Source organism: Triticum aestivum, chromosome 2A (assembly GCF_018294505.1).
Source record: "Triticum aestivum cultivar Chinese Spring chromosome 2A, IWGSC CS RefSeq v2.1, whole genome shotgun sequence".
Lineage (NCBI taxonomy): Eukaryota > Viridiplantae > Streptophyta > Magnoliopsida > Poales > Poaceae > Triticum > Triticum aestivum.
In genome coordinates this window covers 774,032,478-774,054,948 of record NC_057797.1, presented here as the reverse complement: position 1 = coordinate 774,054,948, position 22,471 = coordinate 774,032,478, and the positions used below count along the sequence as shown (strand labels likewise).

Here is a 22,471-nt window from a genome sequence, read left to right as displayed (position 1 = left end):
TAGCTGGGTCGACTACTGCTGAGGCCACTGGTACACTTGAGGTGCACTGAGATGGATGTGGTGGCAACAAACCCAAATTGCAAGTACCATGTTTTGAACCTAGGTGGGTGAGAAGGCATCAACCCTTTTCCACCACTAGGCTATGCCTTAGTCTGCCATTCAAGATATATTAACAACGTCGTGTGTTCTATCTTTTGGCTACTAGCGTGACGCCCTTGTATTGCTACGGACTACAAAGAAATTGAAGTTGTATCGGATTATCAGTATACAACAACCAATGGACTTGCAACACTACAAAGAAAAACAAGCAATTAAGCAAAAATGCATATCTGTAACTGCACGACCGTGGGAGCACTGACATGTACTTATAAAATACTTTCTCATTGAAAACATGAGTAAGTTTGTCGCTTGCTGGTTTGATTGAGTTAGGTGTAGACAGAGACGTGTGGCTTGAGGCTCCCCAATGGCATTATTTTTATTGTTTCATCTATAAAAGAATTTCAAACCGGAGGGATCTAGTGGATTCTAGATGGATGAGAAGATTGGGATGGAGTGGACAGTGATCTCTTCCAAATTGGGAGGGATCTAGTGGGTTCTAGATGGATGAGTGAGATTAGGACGGAGTGGGGATTTAAGTCACCACCAACTCCAATTTATAAGGTAGTAGACAGATATCTCCAAGAGATACTGATAATGTCATATGTAAGGGAATGTACGGTGGTTTCTAAGGCGACATTGCCGTACACATTTCACGTCATCCAATGAAGATAAAAAACAAGTTAAGCAACAGATTATCTCTTTGTTTACATTCTCTTAAAATTAGAGTGGTCAAAATATAAAAAAATATGCGACTTAGAGAAGAATAATGAAATATGTCATATCTTGCTTACCAAACCATCATCTCCTGGATAAAAGAGGGCAAACATCATTATTTTTTGTTTATCACTCTACCGACCAAACAAGAATAATAACCAGCAATTATCCTATGTGCCATTTGCTAAGACAATACTGTTGTACATGCCTTCTTTGATTTTTATTTTTATTTTTGTCTGAAACAAATCATATGGGGCTCCTTTGATTCAAAGGATTTTCATATGAATTTTGGAGGATTGTAATCCTTAGGGAGTTTTCCTATCTTGGTTGTTTGACGCATAGGGCTGAATCCTATAGGTATTTTTTCTATGGACTCATTTGTACTTCATTCGATAGGAACTTTAGCATCCACTCAAACCTCACTAGTAGAAAACGGGCCTTGTGTCCCGGTTCGTAAGGGCCTTTTGTCCCGGTTCCTGAACCGGGACTAAAGGGTCGTTACTAATGCCCTGACCCTTTAATCCCGGTTCTAACCAGAACCGGGACAGATGGGCCTCCACGTGGCCTGCGCGCTGAGCCCAGGCAGGAGGGCCTTTGGTCCCGGTTGGTGGCACCAACCGGGACCAATAGGCATCCATGCGTCAGCATTTCTGTGGCTGGGGTTTTTGTTTTTTTTGAAGGGGGGGGGGGGTTGGGGTTTTTGGGGGGTTAATTTAGGTATTTCATATATTGTGTTAGATAGCTAATTAATAGAGAGAAGTGTCCTCTCTTATGTCCGTGCTTGGTCGACACTACGTACTATACATACGTATAGAGAGGACTAGACACGCTAGCTAGCTAGTAAGCAAACGAAGGAAACAGAAGATCGTCATGAACATATATGCATACAGAGAGAAGTGATATCGACCACCTCTCCTTCTCCGAGAGATTGGTCGAACAACAAGTTCTCGTATATCTATCCGACACTACCGGCTACATATATACAATAATTATATCTTACAAATATAATCTCCTAAATTACGGACGCATGGTCCACATAGTATTCTCCGTTTTCAGCGATCACGTGGTCAAGAAAGAATGCTGCCAATTCCTCTTGAATTGCTCGCATGCGATCTGGTGCTAGGAGTTCATTCCACATCCGAAACATCTAATTTGAAGAAGGGGGTCAATACATAAATATATGAATGAATGAAACTCAACACAAATGATGGTAATAAAATAAAATTGTGAATATTGTTATTTACGCACTTCATATTGTTTGTCAGAGTACCTGCCCCGCTCACAGGTCGTGTGGCGGATGGACTCGCAGACGTAGTATACACAGAAATCATTCCCTTGTTCCTGCCACAATCACTTTACAAGAAATAGAGGTCAATCAAACTGATAAGTAAGAACGCCAAATGGTATTGATGAAACTAGCGCTTGAATCACTAGGAGATGCGCGGAACATGCTACTATAGTACTTACTTTTGGGTGTCTAAATTGCAGCTCCTTCGGCAGTCCCAGAGCTTTTCTGGTGAATTTTCTCCAAACCCTGTCGGACAAAGAAAACAATTACTTGATATCAGGAAATGAACAAAGTTGCTGATATGGTGGATAATGATCGATTTAACTTACTTCTTGAGGATTTCAGTCATGTCCGCATACTCCTGGGGATCTTTTCGTTTAGAGTCCAAGACAGTTAATACTCCCTGCTCAAGCCTAATCTCTAGGAGAATATAGTGGTATCTGCGCACGCATGCATAACTCATCAATTACATTACTATAACCTGGACTAATATATAAGGGAAACCGAATATGCACAAGACAGTAACACTCACTTGAAGTTGTAAAGAAAGAGTATTATATCTTTGTTTTCATTTATTTTGAATGATCGTAGCAAGTTGGCCTCGGTATCTTCGGGACGATGTTCAACCTCAGTTGCATCTATGAGATATGTGTTAACGAACCCAATATCATCGATTTGTCTTTTATTCAATTCGACGATCTTCAATCTGCATAATATAGTGAGGATAATTATAAATACATGCAATGAAAGAGCTGAGCTATATAGAGAGACTTAATGACAGAAGTAGTAGTACTTACAGACAGTAGCAGGTGACCGTTGCTTTATCGAGGGCCAATTGATTGAAAAACCGATAGAACTCCTCAAATGGAATAGGCAACAGTTCAATTCCAACGACGTCATGCTCCGGTTTAACTCTCGCATACAAAGTACTCCTCCCCCCAGACTCTCTGTAGATTTTCAAGTATCAATCATGCAATCTTCACATCATCGTTGTTAGAGATTTTTCATCTTTGACGAGAGGCTTCCCGTACCCGTATCTGTGTATCTGCACCTCCATGGGATCATAATGTACATCGTTGGGCAGGTAATCATCAAGATTGCTATAACCGGGCACCATCCTCGGATCGACGATGTCGCTAGGCACCTTGAGCGGGGGGCAGGATTGCTTCGCTTGTTCGCCGAGCTGGGCAATTTGTTCCCCAGCTGCTCGTCGTTCTTTCATCCTTTGATCACTGATTGTACTTCCCGACCGCTCTGCTTCGGCCCATGTCTTTGCAATAATGCGCTCATAGTTGCCTTTCGGTGGAGACTTGGGTGGTTTTGCAAGGGCAGCCAGAGTGCGCTTCACTTTCACCGGATCTACCTTATCCTCCGGAGGTGGATGTCTCTTTGCTTTCAACCCTTGAAACCAGTCATCCACTTCGGTTCGCGCGATCTTCGCGTTCTCCTCCGGGTCCTCTCGTATGGTAACTTCTCTGGAGTCTTCAGAGAAGGACCGAATCTGTATGTCCTCCTGCCTCTGGCTGTACTGCTAAATGCCGGCCGAACAGACGGAGCGGCTGTTTTCTTTACTTGCTTACGAGGCGGAGGAGAAGGACTACGACACGCCGGAGCAGCTGCTGGAGCGGCGGCGGGTCTCTTCCACCCTTGCTGACGAGGCGGAGAAGGAGGAGGCTGGCTGCTCGGGCGCGCCGGCGCAGGCGGAGAAGGAGACGGAGTGCCGCCACGCGCCGGAGAAGGAGCCGGCCGAGGGCCATGATCGTCACTCGCCGGAGGAGGAGGCGGTGGAGGAGGCGGAGTGCCCTGACTCGCCGGAGGAGGAGGAGGAGGCGGAGGCGTCCAGTTCGGAAGGTTGATGAGCTCCTTCCGCCATAGGCATGGAGTCTTCAGAGAAGAACCCAGCCGAGTCTCCCCTTCTCCGGTAGGGTGGTCAAGCGGGAGGTCCTCAAATCCCTCCATTATTTCATCCACCATCACCTTAGCATATCCTTCTGGAATCGGCCGGCAGTGAAAAGTTGCGCCGGTTTCATTAGGAAAAACAGAGCCAACAGCCGCCTTGACCTTCATATTAATCCATTGCGTCATAAGGTGGCAATTTTGAGCCTCCGTGATAGCATCCACGGGATAGCTGGCAGGAGCTGTCAAGACAAGCTTCGGCTGAAGCAGCTCGGTGGAAGCCACGCTGCTTCTCCACTGAGATGGCGGGGTAGCTTCAGGGGAAGCTTCGGCAAGTCGTTTGCTGTGATTTGCTTCTCGTTCCTCTATCGCTTGTACCCTTGCGTGCAGCGCCTGCAGTTCGGTCTGCTGCACTTTTTTCCTCCTCTCGTGGCTTTTGTAACCGCCTGCGTCCGGAAACCCAGCCTTCGACAGAATGGAGCCTGGTGTGCCTCGTGTCCGTCCAGGGTGCTCAGGATTTCCGAGGGCCTTTGTGAGCTCGTCGTTCTCTCTGTCTGGAAGAAACGTCCCTTTCTGCGCTGCATCGATATAGTACCGAAGCTTCTTCAAGGGTAAGTCAAGTTGCTCGTCCGTCCAAATGCACTTCCCTGTTACAGGGTCCAAGGTTCCGCCAGCCCCGAAGAACCAAGTACGGCAACGGTCTGGCCAGTTCATTGTCTCTGGTTTGATCCCTTTTTCAACCAGATCATTCTCAGCCTTGGCCCACTTAGGCCGGGCTACGAGGTAGCCACCTGATCCCGCGCGATGGTGAAGCTTCTTCTTCGCAGCATTTTTCTTGTTTGTCGCCGACATCTTCTTACTCTTTTTCGATGTCTTGTTGGCCACAAATGCGGACCAGTGATCTCTGATCTTCTCATATCCGCCCTTGAATTCTGGTGTCTCTTTTTTATCGACAAACCTATTCAACTCTTTCTTCCACCTCCTGGATAGGTCTGCCATCCTCTTAAGAGCAAAAGACTTGATTAATTGCTCTTTAACTGGCTTCTCCGGATCATCCTCTGGCGGTAGGGTGAAATTTGACTTCAGCTCAGTCCAAAGATCATTTTTCTGCATATCATTGACGTAAGACACCTCAGGATCTTCTGTAGCTGGCTTTAACCATTGCTGGATGCTGATCAGGATCTTGTCCCTAACCAGAACCCTGCACTGAGCAACAAATGCGTTCTTTGTTCGGATGGGTTCAATCGGTTGGCCGTCGGGCGCGATTGCTATGATCTCAAATCTTTCATCCGAGCACAACTTTTTCTTCGGGTCTCGTCTCTTTACCTCAGTTGTGTTCGATACGGAGGGCTAGGAAAAAGAACAAAGACTTAATTAATATGTGTACATACCAAAACAATGAATGCATCAATTAGCTAGTCAGCACAGGCTTAACTAATATATATACCTGGCCGGACTCGGTTCAGTCACCGGAGCCATCATCACGGTCTCCTTCTTACACCAGCATTGGGTCACCGGAGCCGTCCTCACGTTCTCCTTCTTGCACCGGCATTAGGTCACCGGAGCTAGCTTCTTCACCCTCTCCTTCCAGACCATCGGTGTCGTTGAGAAACAACGAGACGACATCACTTCCTTCTGCGATTATGTCCCTCAACAACGCTTCTTTTGCTTCGTCTCGGGCAGTGTCCATAGTTTCTACAAATATTTACAACATGGCAATTATTATTCAAACATGACAGATGGATATATTAGTGGCAAACGTAGAACTAGCTAGCTAATAATAGTAAGGAATCATATATATTAATTAGTGGCCTCGACGCTGCTTCTCTAGGGTTTGGGGTGGCCTCGACAATGCTTCAAGGGTTTGGGGTGGCCTCGAGAGAGTTTGTCGGGTAGGGGCGCGGCAGGAGGGGGTAGGAGACCGACATCGTTTTTTTCTAGGGTTTGGGTGTCCTCGAGAGTTTTGGTCGAGCGAGAGGGTCGGAGGGTGCTCCCGCGGTATAAGTTATCACAGTCGAGAGGGGGTATATATATCGACCGCCCCTCATGTCGAAGTTATCCGAGGGGTATATCGACCCCCCCTCGTGTTGAAGTTATCGGGAGAGGGAATAGAGTAGAAGAAGAAAGGAATAGAGGAGAAGATCGAAGAAAAAAAAGAAGAAAAAAAAGAGGAGAAGAAGAAGAAAAAATAGAAATTTCTATTTTTTCTTCTTCTCCTCTATTCCTTTCTTCTTCTCCTCTTCTTTTTCTTCTTTTTTCCTCTTCTTTCTCCTCTTCTTCTCCTTTCTTCATCTTCTTATTTTCCTTTTTCCTCTCATTCTTTTTCTTCTTCTTCCTTTAGCTAGATATATAAAACTTTTCTAAAAATGTAACTTTTGCATATATAAAACCTTTTCTTCCTTCTTCTTCGAACCTTCTATTCCTTCTTCCTAAATATATAAAACTAAACTAAAATGTACTAAATCAGAGAACATATATAGATAAAACTTTTCTAATTAAAAATCTAACTTTTGCATATATGTATTTTTTAAACATCATTACAATTGAAAAAATACATACATACATACAAAAAACATGTAAAAAATACATACATACATATATGAACATACATAAAAAAATACATATATCTAAAAACTACATACATACATATAAAGGGACGCCGCTTCCCGCCCTTTGGGCTGCTGAAAAGAGGCCTTTGGTCCCGGTTGCTTGCACAAACCGAGACTAAAGGGGGGCATTGGTCCTGGTTTGTGGCACGAACCGGGACCAATGCCACCCTTTGGTCCTGGTTCGTCCCACCAACCGGGACCAATGGCCTTGTGCTGCCCCGCGCCCAAAAGTTTAGTCCCACCTCGCTAGTTGAGAGGGCTCGGGAGTGGTTTATAAGCGTTGCTGCGCCCACCCTCTCGAGCTCCTCTCAACTGCAGGCTTTCGGGCCTAATCTATAACTGCAATGCCTGTGGGCCTACTGGGCCTGCTGCAGGCCTGAATCCATGCCCATGGTTGGGTTTCTAGTCGTATTCAGGCCGTGGTGGCCCAGTAGGTGGCATTTTTTTTATTTTTTGCTATTTATTTTGTCATTTCTACTTAGAACTAAATACTTATAGTTTTGTAGTGATTTCTTTTTTATTTTAGGTCACAAAAATTATAAACTTTCTGTTAGTGCCATTAGTTTTAAAATTTGAATAGTTTAAATTTGAATTTTTTAAAATTTGTGTGAATCACAAGTTTGTGATTAACTTTACTAAAAAATGAACATAGATGCACCTATAGGGAAAATTGAACCTAAATTCATAATCAATTTCTATGAATTTCAGAGAAATTCATTATGAATTTAGGTCAAATTTCCTGTATAGGGGCATCTATTTTCACTTTGAGAGGAGCTCAACAATGCAGAGAGGGACGGGCTTATAAACCGGTGTGGGCGCCCTTCGGTTGGCGAGGTGGGACTAAACTCTGGGTGGAACGAGGGCCAACCCTTTAGTCTCGACCTAAATTCATAGTTTTCAAATGAACTCTGAAAAAGTTGGCATAGCATACTCGTCTGTTACAAATTTGGCATGGTATCATCATAATAGTTGCGGGAGAAAGTCTTCACTTTTTCTTCGCTTGTGTCATTTGCTTATTGCGTCGTAACCATGGATAATCTTCATCGTTTATCAGGATGCTTGGGTCAGCCTTGACATTGAAGGGAGTAATTTCATGAAACTTTTCATAATCTTCAGACATGTCTGTCTTGCCCTCCACTCCCAGGATGTCCCTTTTTCCTGAAAGAACTATGTGGCGATTTGGCTCATCATATGATGTATTCGTTTCCTTATCTTTTCTTTTTCTCGGTCTGGTAGACATGTCCTTCACATAGATAACCTGTGCCACATCATTGGCTAGGACGAACGGTTCGTCAATGTACCCAAGATTTTTCAGATCCACTGTTGTCATTCCGTACTGTGGGTCTACATGTACCCCACCTCCTGACAGATTGACCCATTTGCACTTAAACAAAGGGACCTTAAAATCTTGTCCGTAGTCAAGTTCCCATATGTCCACTATGTAACCATATTATGTGTCTTTTCCCTTCTCGGTTGTTGCATCAAAGCGGACACCGCTGTTTTGGTTGGTGCTCTTTTGATCTTGGTCAATCGTGTAAAATGTATTCCCATTTATCTCGTATCCTTTGTAAATCAATACAGTCATAGATGGTCCCCTGGACAACAAGTACAACTCATCACAAACAGTGTTGTCACCTCTGAGACGTGCTTCCAACCAACTGCTGAAAGTCCTAATGTGTTCACATGTAATCCAGTCGTCGCACTGCTCCGGGTGTTTGGAGCGCAGACTGTTCTTGTGTTCATCGACATACGGGGTCACCAAGGTAGAGTTCTGTAGAACTGTGTAGTGTGCTTGAGACCAAGAATGCCCGTCCCTGCATATTATTGAGTCCGCTCCTAGCGTGCCTTTTCCAGTCAGTCTCCCCTCATACCGCGATTTAGGGAGACCTATCTTCTTATAAGGCCAGGAATGAAGTCAACACAAAACCCAATGACATCCTCTGTTTGATGGCCCATGGAGATGCTTCCTTCTGGCCTAGCGCGGTTATGGACATATTTCTTTAGGACTCCCATGAACCTCTCAAAGGGGAACATATTATGTAGAAATACGGGCCCCAGAATGACAATCTCGTCGACTAGATGAACTAGGACATGCGTCATGATATTGAAGAAGGATGGTGGGAACACCAGCTCGAAACTGACAAGACATTGTGCCACATCACTCCTTAGCCTTGGTATGATTTCTGGATCGATCACCTTCTGAGAGATTGCATTGAGGAATGCACATAGCTTCACAATGTCTAATCAGACGTTTTTCGGTAGAAGCCCCCTCAATGCAACCGGAAGCAGTTGCCTCATAATCACGTGGCAGTCATGAGACTTTAGGTTCTGGAACTTTTTCTCTGGCATATTTATTATTCCCTTTATATTCGACGAGAAGCCAGTCGGGACCTTCATACTGAGCAGGCATTCAAAGAAGATTTCTTTCTCTTCTTTCGTAAGAGCGTAGCTGGCAGGACCTTCATACTGCTTCGGAGGCATGCCGTCTTTTTCGTGCAAACGTTGCAGGTCCTCCCGTGCCTCAGGTGTATCTTTTGTCTTTCCATACAGGCCCAAGAAGCCTAGCAGGTTCATGCAAAGGTTCTTCGTCACGTGCATCACGTCGATTGAAGAGCGGACCTCTAGGTCTTTCCAGTAGGGTAGGTCCCAAAATATAGATTTCTTCTTCCACATGGGTACGTGTCCCTCAGCATCATTTGGAACAGCTAGTGCGCCGAGACCCTTTCCAAAGATTACGTGTAAATCATTGACTATAGCAAGTACATGATCACCGGTACGCATGGCGGGCTTCTTCCGGTGATCTGCCTCGCCTTTGAAATGCTTGCCTTTCTTTCGACATTGATGGTTGGTCGGAAGAAATCGACGATGGCCCAGGTACACATTCTTCCTGCATTTGTCCAGGTATATAATTTCAATGTCATCTAAACAGTGTGTGCATGCGTGGTATCCTTTGTTTGTCTGTCCTGAAAGGTTATTGAGAGCGGGCCAATCATTGATGGTCACGAACAACACCGCCTTTAGGTTAAATTCCTCTTGTCTGTGCTCATCCCACGTACATTCACCGTTTCCTTTCCACAGCTATAAAGTTCTTCAACTAATGGCCTTAGGTACACATCAATGTCGTTGCCAGGTTGCTTAGGGCCTTGGATGAGAACTGGCATCATAATGAACTTCCGCTTCATGCACATCCAAGGAGGAAGGTTATACATACATAGAGTCACAGGCCAGGTGTTGTGATTGCTGCTCTGCTCCCCGAAAGGATTAATGCCATCCGCGCTTAAAGCAAACCATACGTTCCTTGGGTCCTTTGCAAACTCATCCCAGTACTTTCTCTCGATTTTTCTCCACTGCGACCCGTCAGCGGGTGCTCTCAACTTCTCGTCTTTCTTACGGTCCTCACTGTGCCATCGCATCGACTTGGCATGCTTTCCGTTTCTGAACAGATGTTTCAACCATGGTATTATAGGAGCATACCACATCACCTTCGCAGGAACCCTCTTCCTGTGGGGCTCGCCGTGAACATCACCAGGGTCATCTCGTCTGATCTTATACCACAATGCACCACATACCGGGCATGCGTTCAGATCCTTGTATGCACCGCGGTATAGGATGCAGTCATTAGGGCATGCATGTATCTTCTCCACCTCCAATCCTAGAGGGCATACGACCTTCTTTGCTGCGTATGTACTGTCGGGCAATTCGTTATCCTTTGGAAGCTTCTTCTTTAATATTTTCAGTAGCTTCTCAAATCCTTTGTCAGGCACAACATTCTCTGCCTTCCACTGCAGCAATTCCAGTACGGTACCGAGCTTTGTGTTGCCATCTTCGCAATTGGGATACAACCCTTTTTTGTGATCCTCTAACATGCGATCGAACTTTAGCTTTTCCTTTTGACTTTTGCATTGCGTCCTTGCATCGACAATGACCCGGCGGAGATCATCATCATCGGGCACATCGTCTGGTTCCTCTTGATCTTCAGCAGCTTCACCCGTTGCAGCATCATTGGGCACATCGTCTGGTTCCTCTTGATCTTCACCAGCTCCCCCCGTTGCAGCATCACGGTATTCAGGGGGCACATAGTTGTCATCGTACTCTTCTTCTTCGTCGTCTTCCATCATAACCCCTATTTTTCCGTGCCTCGTCCAAACATTATAGTGTGGCATGAAACCCTTGTAAAGCAGGTGGGTGTGAAGGATTTTCCGGTTAGAGTAAGACATCGTATTCCCACATTTAGTGCATGGACAACACATAAAACCATTCTACTTGTTTGCCTCAGCCGCATCGAGAAACTAATGCACGCCCTTAATGTACTCGGAGGTGTGTCTGTCACCGTACATCCATTGCCGGTTCATCTGCGTGCATTATATATAATTAAGTGTCCAAATTAATAGAAGTTCATCATCACATTAAAACCAAAGTACATACATAGTTCTCATCTGACAACATATAGCTCTCCAGAGCATCTAATTAATTAAACCATACATTGAAACTATGTAAAACATTTAAATGCGAAAACAAAGGCGATCATAATCGCAACCAAGGTAACAATTGATCGAACGGCATAATGATACCAAGCCTCGGTATGAATGGCATATTTTCTAATCTTTCTAATCTTCAAGTGCATTGCATCCATCTTGATCTTGTGATCATCGACGACATCCGCAACATGCAACTCCAATATCATCTTCTCCTCCTCAATTTTTTTTATTTTTTCCTTCAAGAAATTGTTTTCTTCTTCAACTAAATTTAACCTCTCGACAATAGGGTCGGTTGGAATTTCCGTTCACATACATCCTAGATAAATAAAATCTATGTCACGTTGGTCGGCATAATTTTCATAAACAATAAATGAACCAATAGTTATAAAGATAATATATATACCACATCCGAATCATAGACAGGACAAGGGCCGACGGGGGCGGATACCAAAACCATCGCACTATATAAGATGCAATAATAAAAGTAAGAAAATGATACAAGTATCTATCTAAACATACAAGTAAGAATATTTTTCCTTTCAGAAAGAAGATAAGAACAAGAGGCTCACCACGGTGGTGTCGGTGATGAGATCGGCGCGGGTGATCGACGGTGGTGAAGACGGGGGTGGGGCGTGACGGACCGCTAAATCTAGACAAATCTCGAGGAAAATGGAGCTTTGAGGTCGAGCTTCGAGAGGAGAAAGCTTAACTAGTGTGGCTCGGGCATTTCATCGAACACCTTCATGTGCATAGGAGGTGAGCTAGAGCACCACAAAGCCCTCCCCTCGCCGGCCAGAGAAAAACATAGCACTGGAGTGCTCTGCTCGCAGGCGAGGGTATATATAGGCACCTCATTGGTCCCGGTTCGTGGCATGAACCGGGACTAAAGGGGGGCCTTTGGTCCCGGTTCAGGCCACCAACCGGGACCAATGATGGTGGGCCAGGAGCCAGGCCCATTGGTTCCGATTCGTCCCACCAACAGGGACCAAAAGGTCCATACGAACCGGGACCAATAGCCCACGTGGCCCGGCCGGCCCCCTGGGCTCAGAAACCGGGCCCAATGCCCCCATTGGTCCCGGTTCTAGACTGAACCGGGACTAATGGGCTGACCCGGCCTGGACCTTTGCCCCCTTTTCTACTAGTGCCTCTTTGAAAGAATCCTCTCTTGCTTTTCCTATGTTGCAATCAAACAAGCCACGGATTGATGAGAATGACTTTCCAATCTTATATTTTTCCTATTCCAGCATTTTTTATCCTACAAATCAAAGAGGCCCTAATATAATGAACTAACCTAGACAATAGTAAAAATCAATGTATTTATAGCTAAGAAAGAAGTGATAGCTCCCGGGAGTCCTTAAACCCTATATGAACAGTAAATTCAAAAAATAGAAATCAAAAATCAAAATAATCTGAAACTTTGCGACATCAAATATGATCAAACTTTGTAGGTTATTGCAAGTGTTCATAACTAAATATCATGTAGAGCTCCTCGACTATCACGAGTTTCAGATTTCTATCCTAAAAGTGCTCAAAACTTCAAGCGTCGAAATCTTTTTCTTGTGTAGAGCTCCTCGAATGTTTTTTTTGGCATGAAAACTTGCACGCACTCACAAAGCTTGATAACATTTGATGTTGGAAAGATTCAGATTTTTTTAAATTCCTTTTCTTTTTTTCTTTAATTTACTGCTCATAGAGGGTGTAGGGTCACATGGGAGCTGAAAACCCACTCTCATTTACAGCCATTATGTATTATCAAGTTATTTTAGGACATAAGATATAATAAATCAGCCACCACGGAAAAATCCATGAATTCAAATACATACTCCATTTAGGGTGCGTTTGGTTTACCACCAACGCTAGCCGTACCGAACGCTAGCCGTACCGAAAAATCAGCTCACCGACGAGATTTAGCAGCTGTTTGGACTAACACCAAAAAACCGGCTCGCCCAGCCCGCCCGGAGCGCCCACGAGGGCGCACAAAACGGTCGCCAAAAAATTGGCAGCACACTCTTGTCCGCTTATTGTGTGGGTCTCTTATGGTTTTTGTGTTATGGTGGTCTCGTTTGTGTGTTATAATAGAGGATCAATACAGGGGATTAATTGCATGGGAAGCTGTCTAATTATCGAACAGTTTTTTGGATGGATTTTTGCATTGACCTGTTCGTTTTTTGATGAATCAATCGCGTGTAAGCGGCAGCCCAACACTCCTTTTACTTCCATAAAAAAAACTTTTACTACTGAATTCCCTTCAACTAAGAAAACCTTTTACTTATACTGGACTAATTGTCCCAGAACCTCTAGTACTACATACTAATTATCTTGGTTCGGACCCTCAAAAAAAAATATCTTGGTTCGGTCGTTAGTTTTGTTTATTTTGGCATGTTATAGTTAATTAATTCTTATATTGGTGTCCCTTCTTTCTTTGTTGGCTCAAGGTACATTTGGCAGCTCGGTTGGTGGCAAATCAAATGAAATCTTAGCAATTTTGCCAAAATTTTGGCAAGTACACCGGCTACAATCCAAACAATTCTGTCTTGCCAATATTTTGGTCATGCTCTCACTTTGGTCATGCCAAATTTTTGGGTGGGCTAGCCGAGGCACAAACCAAACACACCCTTAAAGACTTAACATCATTTTTCAATCGATATTAATTTCTTGGATAAAAATTTAAACAGGTTAAGTGAAATATTTACAGGCGTCGTAATTTTGGAACATAAATTTATTATGCGAAAGATTGAACAACGCAACTATAGCATTAGTCTTGAAATTAGGAAGATGTCCAGCAGATCAAGAATTCTACTGCATGCTCAAAATATGTCAAGCGTGCATTTTTATTTCCAAGCGTGAAATCAACTATTACAAATCAAGGTCGATCACACAGTGGAGCAACTACATTGCGACGTTATGAGTAGATGCTAAAAACGCCCTTTATCCCAAAAAAAGGGGGGCTCGCCTAATTAACATGGATACTCGATCTGACAGACCGGGTGAATCACTAACTATTTGTGGATGGATCGGTAGGTCTTGCCGGCCTGCCAGCCGGAGGGGATGACGTTGGTGGCGACGAGCTTCCTACCAGAGCTGGAGGTCAGGCGGATCGACATGGGCGCCTGTAGGGTGGACCCGGCTTGGTACTTCCACACCGCGCCCCATGACTGCTGCATCGGCACCCACCTGCCGCCGCGCTGCTGGAGCTCGACCGCTTGCAGGTCGCCGTCGCCGGACTCATACTCGATGAGCACCGCCAGGTAGTTCGGGTTTGAGCCAGCGTCGACCCTGAAGGCCACCCCTCGCCAGTGGCATGGAACCCTGCGAGCGAAGAAATCATTCAAAGAGATGCATGAATCGCTCGAACCACGAAGCACTGGGCTCGAGCTTACCGGTTGTACTGGACTTTGATGTTGCCGACGTTGCGGAGGTTGTCGGCCTGACCGGGCTTTGCCAAGGCGCCGAACGCCTTCCCGCTGAGGTCGAAGTGGGTGGCCTCGGCCAGGCACGGCCCGCCGGGGCACTGGTCGGTGACAACCACGGTCACTGGGCGGCCGGAGCAAGCAGCATTGCTGCTGCATCTCACCTGATAGCAAGCGCCGCAGCCCTTGCCGTTCTTGTAGAGGGAGGGGCCGCCCGCCGTGATCATGGCGGAGAACGGCGGGCTCTCCACGTCCCGCTGGTACCCGCACGCACCACCTGCATGCGGCATGCACGTGCACGTACATTCATCCATGCTTGCGTTAGTACACAAAAACAACTACTGTAGACACGTCATCGACGTGTGCATGCGTCGTACATGCATATGATATATACTGTACGTACCGTCGCTGCCGCCGCCGATGCGGGGGCCGTACCACGTCGCGCCGGCGTCGGACCAACCGGAGACGCTGTGGGAAAGGAGGAGGAGCCAGCAGCTGGCTTGGGCCGCGAAAACGGCGAAGGAAGAAGAGGCCATGTCGCGCAGGATGCTCCGCGACTCCGTCTACGTGGAGGAAGAGGAGAGTGAGTGGATTGGAGGAGAAAGATGAGGTGATGTGTGTCCCAGCGTGTATTATATAGGCAGCGCCGAGATCGCACGCTCATTATATTCCTTGCAATTTGCGGACCGGAGGATATTATTCTTGTTAATGAGCCGATTGATCCTCAAGCATGATTCCGTTTCTCTAGAGACTGATTCGCCGGGCTTAAATTCCTTAATTCAGCGGAACCTCTACCCTGATTCTAGGTATTACGATCTCAGTAATATGCTCCAATGCATAAATTGTTTGATGAGTAATATCGGATGGAAATCGGACGGAAATTATCATATCGATATGTATGGCTAGCATCATTCATAACTTTGTACATCAATACTACTAGAAGGGTTGGACGTGCTTTGCTACGCCATTGATGTTGTTGCGTATCTTTAAAAATGGAGATGGACGAATTCAGATACCAGTACGAAAAGCCTCTCGTCAAAGATCGAAGTCCTCCTCTAACAACAATGATGCGAAGATTCTATCAATGGTACATGAAAACCTGTAGAGAGTCTGGGAAGGATGTTTTGACGATGAGAATTAAAGAGGATCACGACCTCGTTGGAACTGGTCTGTTCTCTGTTGAATTTGACGAGTTATTCCAGTTATACAATCAAAAGGCCCTCGACAAATCACTCGTGACTTGCTACTGTCTATAAATACTACTTCTGTAATTAAGTCTCTCTATATAGCTCAACTCTTTCATTGCACGTGTATATATAATTATCGTCACTATATTTTGCAGATTGAAGATCTTCGAATGCAGAAAAGCACAAATCTATTACATTGGTTCATTAACCCAAATATCATACATGAATGGATGGTTAAAAAGAATGTCACAGAAAGCGAGGACAACTTGCTACAATCGTTGCTCAAAAATCAAAACAAAGATAAAATACTCTTTTCTTACAACTTCAAGTGAGTGTTACTGTCTTGTGCATATTCGGTTTTCCTTATTACTCGAGGTTATAGTAATGTAACTGATGAGTTATGCATGCGTGCGTAGTTTCCACTTTATTCTCCTAGAGATTAAAGCTTGAGCGGGGAGTAGTAACCGTCTTAGACTCGAGACGAAAAGATCCCGAGGACTATGCGGACATGACTCAAATGCTCCAGAAGTAAGTTCAATCGATCATTATCACACCATATCGGCAACTTTGTTCATTTTCTGATATCAAGTAATTATTTTCTTTGTTTGGCAGGGTTTGGAAAGAGTTCACCGCAATTTCTCCGGGACTGCCGAGCGAGCTGTGATTTGTACACCCGAAAGTAAGTACTACTACCTAGTTTTGCACATCTCCCATTGATTCTAGTTAGTTTCATCAATGCCAATTAGCATGCTTTTACTTATCAGTTTGATTGACCTCTATTTTTTGTAAAGTGCTTGTGGTAGGAATCCAGGAATGATTTTTGTGGATACTACGTTTGTGAGTTCATCTACAACGCGACGGCCTCTAATAAGCGGGGCTACTTTGAAAAACAATATGAAGTGCGTAAGCAAAAATATTTATTACCATCATTTGTGTTGAGCTTTATTCATATACATGTATTGACCCTCTTCTTCAATTTAGATCTGGCAGATGCGGGATGAACTCCTACCGCAAGATCGCATATGAGCAATTCAAGAGGAATTAGTGAGATTCTTTCTTGACCATGTCATCAATAAAGCCGAAGAATACCATGTGAAAGTTGACATTAGATGTTAGGGATTGTAAGACATCTTATATTGTATATATGTAGCTAGTAGCGTCGGATAGATATACGAAAACTTGTTGTTCGACAAATCTCTCGGAGAAAGAGAGGTGCACTCCTCTCTGTATATGTTCATGACAATCTTGTGTAATTAATGGTTCCCTCATTTTCTTAATAGCTAGCGTGTCAAGTTCTCTCTATACATATAGTAGCTAGCGTCGACCAAGCACGAAGATAAGAGATGTCACTTCTCTCTATTAGCTAGCTAACAAATATAACAAACCCCTAAATTAACCCTCAAAAACCCCCTAACCCCCCCCTCCTTAAAAAAAAGAGAAAAACCCCTGCTCCTGCCAGCTGCTGACGCGTGAATGCCTTTTGGGCGCCCTGCACCGGCCACGTGGAGCCCTTTCTGCCCCGGGTTGTAAGCGAACCGGGACTAAAGGTTTTGGGATTAGTCCTGACCCTTTAGTCCCGGTTCCAGAACCGGGACAAATGGGCCTCTAGAACCGGGACAAATGGCCCGTTTTCTACTAGTGGGTATGTGTGGCTTGAGGCTCCCCAACAGCGTTATTTTTGTATTTTCATCTATAAAAGAATTTCAAACCGGAGGGATCTGGTGGATTCTAAATGTATGAGAAGATTGGGATGGAGTGGGCAGTGATCTCTTCCAAACCGGGAGGGATCTAGTGGGTTCTAGATGGATGAGTGAGATTGGGATAGAGTGTGGAGTTAAGTCACCACCAACTCCAATTTATGAGATATCTCTCTACTACCTCATAAATTGGAGTTAGTGGTGACTTAACTCCATGGAAAAGAATTCTATGAGACCAGGTCTCACGGGTTAGCAGGTAAGACCCATCCTGATGGATGACACGTGGCATTCACAAACCACAAAGCATCTACCTCACCTCCCACTTGAAACCAGGGGGAGAGATTAGATGCTTTGTGATTTGTAAATGCCACGTGTCATCCATCAGGATGGGTCTCACCTGCTAACCGTGAGACCTCGTCTCATATAATTTTTCCCCCTCCAAGAGATACTGATAATGTCATATGTAAGGGAATGTATAGTGGTTTATAAGGCGGCATTTTCATACACATTTCACGTCATCTAACACAGATAAAAAAATAAGTTAAGCAATAGATTGTCTCTTAATATATTTGTGTCAATTAATGTTTGCATTCTCTTCAAATTCGAGTGATCAAAATATAAAAAATATGCGAATTAGAGTAGAATAACGAAATATGTCATATCTTGCTTACCAAGACATCATCTCTTGGATAAAAGAGGGCAAGCGTCATTATTTTTTGTTTATCACTCTACTGACCCATCAAGAATAATAATCAGCAACTATCCTACGTGCCATTTGCTAAGATAATACTATTGTACATGCCCTCTTTGACTTTTATTTTTGTCTTCTCAAAGTAGAATAGTGTCCCCATTATACTGATGTGAAACAAATCATACGGGGCTCCTTTGATTCAAAGGATTTTCATGTGAATTTTGGAGGATTGCAATCCTTAGGGAGTTTTCTTATGTTGGTTGTTTGATTCATAGGGCTGAATCCTATAGGAAATTTTTCTATGGATTCGTTTGTACTTCATTCAATAAGAATCATCTCTTTGCTGTTCCTATGGTGCAATCGAACGAACCAAAATTCAGTTATGTAGGATTGATGCATGACATTCCAATCTTATAATTATCTTATTCTATCATTTTTCAGTCCTAGGAATCAAAGAGGCCCTTATATAATGAACTAACCTAGGCAATAGTAAAAATCAATGTATTTATAGCCAAGAAAGGTGTGATAGCTCCCGGGAGCCCCTACACCTTCTATGAACAGTAAATTAAAAAATAATAAGAAAAAGCAAAATAATCTGAAACTTTGTGACATTATAGATCGTCAAAATTTGTAGGTTCTTGCAAGTTCTCATAACTAAATATCATGCAGAGCTCCTTGAATATCATGAGCTTCGGATTTCAGTGCTAAAGTGTTCAAAACTTCAAGCGTTGAAATTTTTTTCTTGTGTAGAGCTTTTCGAATGTGTTTTTGGTATGAAAACTTGCATGCACCTAAAAAGTTTGATCATATTTGATGTTCAAAGTTTTAGATTTTTTTGAATTTCTTTTCATTTTTTCTTTAATTTACTGTTTATAAAGGGTGTAGGCAGTGGTTAATCAACTGGGCAGGCTTTAATAGGCTTGAGCCTGCCCTCCAGCGATGCAAAAGAAAATTTTAGTAGTTAGTAGTACATGTTCCTAGTAGTATTCTAGAAACTTTTAATCTTGTTTGCACAAAAGTGCTAGGGGTTAGTGACTTTTTTTCCATATCATTAACTTTGAGCCTGCCCTTGATTTTCTTACAAGATTCGCCACAGGGTGTACAGCCATTATGCAATATCAAGTAATTTAGGACATAAGAAATAACAAATCAACCACCACGGAAAATCCATGAATTCAAATACATACTCCATTTAGGGTGCGTTTGGTTTACCACAAATGCTAGTTGTACCAAAAAATCAGCTCGCCCACGAGATTCGGCAGCTGTTTGGACTAGCACCAAAAAAGTCGGCTCGCCCAGCCCGCCCGGACCGTCCGCGAGGGCGCACAAAAAGCTCGCCAGAAAATTGGCAGCTCGCTCTCGTCCGCTTATCACGTGGGTCAAGTATGGTTTTGGTTTTACGGTGGTCTCGTTTTTTTGTTATAATAGAGGATCAATACACCGGGTTAATCGCATGGGAAGCTATCTAATTAGGGCACGTACAATGGTTGATAAGATAATCTTATCTTAGGTCTTGCATGTAATTAAGAGATGACAAAAAAAATGTCTACAATGGGTCATTTCTTAGCCTTATCTTTATAACTAGTTACTCCTAAAAACGTGGTGACACATATTGTGCGAAGATATCATCTCTTGTCCTATCTTAAATAAGAGAAGACAAGTTTTTTCTTATGAGTTCTCTCTCCTCCACCTCATCATTTATCCTACATGGCACTCCTAAGATAGCACCATTGTACATGCCCTTACCGAACATCTTTTGGGATGGAATTTTTCATTTACGTGTTAAACGGCATCCCAACACTCCTTTTACTTCCATTAAAGAAAACTTATACTACTGGACTCCGTAGTACTACTCATTATCTTGGTTCGGTCGTTAGTCTCTCTGTATGTAGTGCATGCTCATTTTCTTTATTTTGGCATCTTATATAGTTAATTAATTTTTGTATTACTAAATATAAGTTTTTTATGTGTCCCTTGTTTCTTTGTTGGCTCAAGGTACATTTGGCAGCTTGGTTGGTGGCAAATCAAATGAAATTTTAGCAATTTTGCTAAAATTTTGGCAAGTACACTGGCTACAATCCAAACAATTCTGTCTTGCCAAAAATTTGGCATGCCGAACACACCCTTAAAGACTTTACATCATTTTCCAGTCGATATTAATTACTTGGATAAAACTTTAAACCGGTAAAGTGGAATATTTACAAGGTGTAGTGATCTTCAACCTAAATTTATTACACGGAAGATTGAAGAGCGCAGCTATAGCATTAATCTTGAAATTAGGAAGGTATCCAGCAGATCAAGAATTCTGCTGCTCAAAATATGTCAAGCGTGTAATTTTATTTTCAAGCATGAAAACTACTATTACAAATCAAGGTCGATTACACGGTGGAACTACAATATTGCGTATGCGACGTCATGATGAGTAGATAGAAAACGCCCTTTATCCCAAAAAAAGGCTCGACTAATTAACATGGGTAGTCGATATGACAGATCGGATGAATCACTAACTATTTGTGATGGATCGGTAGGTCTTGCCAGCCTGCCAGCCGGAGGGGATGACGTTGGTGGCGACGAGCTTCCTACCAGAGCTGGAGGTCAGGCGGATCGACATGGGCGCCTGTAGGGTGGACCCGGCTTGGTACTTCCACACCGCGCCCCATGACTGCTGCATCGGCACCCACCTGCCGCCGCGCTGCTGGAGCTCGACCGCCTGCAGGTCGCCGTCGCCGGATTCATACTCGATGAGCACCGCCAGGTAGTTCGGGTTTGAGCCAGCGTCGACCCTGAAGGCCACCCCTCGCCAGTTGCATGGAACCCTGCGAGCGAAGAAATCATTCAAAGAGATGCATGAATCGCTCGAACCACGAAGCACTGGGCTCGAGCTTACCGGTTGTACTGGACTTTGATGTTGCCGACGTTGCGGAGGTTGTCGGCCTGACCGGGCTTGGCCAAGGCGCCGAACGCCTTCCCGCTGAGGTCGAAGTGGGTGGCCTCGGCCAGGCACGGCCCGCCGGGGCACTGGTCGGTGACAACCACGGTCACTGGGCGGCCGGAGCAAGCAGCATTGGAGCTGCATTTCACCTCGTAGCAAGCGCCGCATCCCTTGCCGTTCTTGTAGAGGGAGGGGCCGCCGGCCGTGATCATGGCGGAGAACGGCGGGCTCTCCACGTCGCGCTGGTACCCGCATGCTCCTCCTGCAACATGCACATGCACATGCACATGCTTGCGTTAGTACGTATACATTACACAGTACACACAAACAACTACTACTGTAGACGCGTTCTATCCTGCATGCATTGCACTCTCATGTGCATGCGTCGTACATGCATACAATATAGGAGTATGCTGTACGTACCGTCGCTGCCGCCGCCGATGCGGGGGCCGTACCACGTTGCACCGGCATCGGACCAGCCGGAGACACCGTGGGAGAGGAGGAGGAGGAGCCAGCAGCTGGCTTGAGCCGCGAAAACGGCGAAGGAAGAAGAGGCCATGTCGCGCAGTGAAGGACGATCACGTGGATTGGAGAGAGATCAGGTGATGTTCGTGCTAGCAAGCGTACTCCCAGCGTGTATTATATAGGCAGGCCGAGATCCCACGCTCATTATATTCCTTTCAATATGCTATAATGAGCATTCCCCTTCAAAGATGATTCCATTCCTCAAGACTGATTCGCAGGGATTAAACTCCTTAATTCAGCGGAACCCCTACCCTGATTCTAGGTAGTACGATCTGAGTTATTTGCTCCAATGCATAAATTGTTTGATGACACAACATGTAGATGTTTGGGTGCGTGCGCTGAGGCGCTGATCTAGTCTAGCCTTCCTCTTCCCCCTCCCTCTCTTTCATGGAAAACTGCTGTAAAACATGGCGTCCCCCCTCGTTTCGGGGTCCTTGGCAATAAAATTTAGATGGGGGGCGGGGGGGGGGGGGGGGGGGCAGTACCCCCCTCCCGGTGACACAAAAAAAATTGCTTGATGAGTAATATCGGATGGAAATCGGACGGAAATTATCGTACCTATATGTATGGCTAGCATTGTTCATAACTTTGTATATCAATAGTATTCATATTATAGGATATCAACATATATAATTATAGGAGATCCAGGACAAAGATTACAGGGTGTCCACACATAAATTAGAAGTGACTTTGCAGGTGTGCAGCTCACCAGTCGGATTAGGGCTTCACTTTTTATTTTGTACTCCTATGTGGTCTATTATAGCTGACTCACTATGCATTTCGTCTCTATTGGGCTGACATTTAAGTATGGTTGTGTTGTTTCAACATAAAATTGTTACTGAAAAGATCATGATAATTATAGGCGTAGTCATTTTCAACATAAGCTTGTTACTTCCAAGATTGAATACCGCAACTAGTGTTAATCTTGAAATTAGGAAGATATCC

General features: G+C 44.4%; 2 protein-coding genes across 2 annotated transcripts; both read right to left on the bottom strand.

Annotated features, from left to right (window-relative positions):
* Positions 1 to 14,083: 14,083 nt before the first annotated feature.
* On the bottom strand, positions 14,084 to 15,030 carry LOC123038277 (putative expansin-B14). Its single transcript, XM_044462144.1, has 3 exons — positions 14,898 to 15,030; positions 14,465 to 14,771; positions 14,084 to 14,393 (listed from the first exon to the last, which is right to left on the bottom strand). The coding sequence occupies exons 1-3, from the start codon at positions 15,028 to 15,030 to the stop codon at positions 14,084 to 14,086; spliced, it is 750 nt and encodes a 249-aa protein (XP_044318079.1).
* A 5,542-nt stretch (positions 15,031 to 20,572) lies between these two features.
* Positions 20,573 to 21,560, bottom strand: LOC123038276 (putative expansin-B14). The gene is made up of 3 exons (XM_044462143.1): positions 21,425 to 21,560; positions 20,957 to 21,263; positions 20,573 to 20,885 (listed from the first exon to the last, which is right to left on the bottom strand). The coding sequence occupies exons 1-3, from the start codon at positions 21,558 to 21,560 to the stop codon at positions 20,573 to 20,575; spliced, it is 756 nt and encodes a 251-aa protein (XP_044318078.1).
* Positions 21,561 to 22,471: the final 911 nt, after the last annotated feature.

Excerpts from the sequence above, each read along its gene's own strand:
- LOC123038277 (XM_044462144.1), bottom strand. The coding sequence starts at position 15,030 with ATGGCCTCTTCTTCCTTCGCCGTTTTCGCGGCCCAAGCCAGCTGCTGG. Across the intron at positions 14,772-14,897 it reads CATCGGCGGCGGCAGCGACG|GTGGTGCGTGCGGGTACCAG; the intron begins GTACGTACAGTA and ends TGCCGCATGCAG. Across the intron at positions 14,394-14,464 it reads ATCAAAGTCCAGTACAACCG|GGTTCCATGCCACTGGCGAG; the intron begins GTAAGCTCGAGC and ends CTTCGCTCGCAG.
- LOC123038276 (XM_044462143.1), bottom strand. The coding sequence starts at position 21,560 with ATGGCCTCTTCTTCCTTCGCCGTTTTCGCGGCTCAAGCCAGCTGCTGG. Across the intron at positions 21,264-21,424 it reads CATCGGCGGCGGCAGCGACG|GAGGAGCATGCGGGTACCAG; the intron begins GTACGTACAGCA and ends TGCATGTTGCAG. Across the intron at positions 20,886-20,956 it reads ATCAAAGTCCAGTACAACCG|GGTTCCATGCAACTGGCGAG; the intron begins GTAAGCTCGAGC and ends CTTCGCTCGCAG.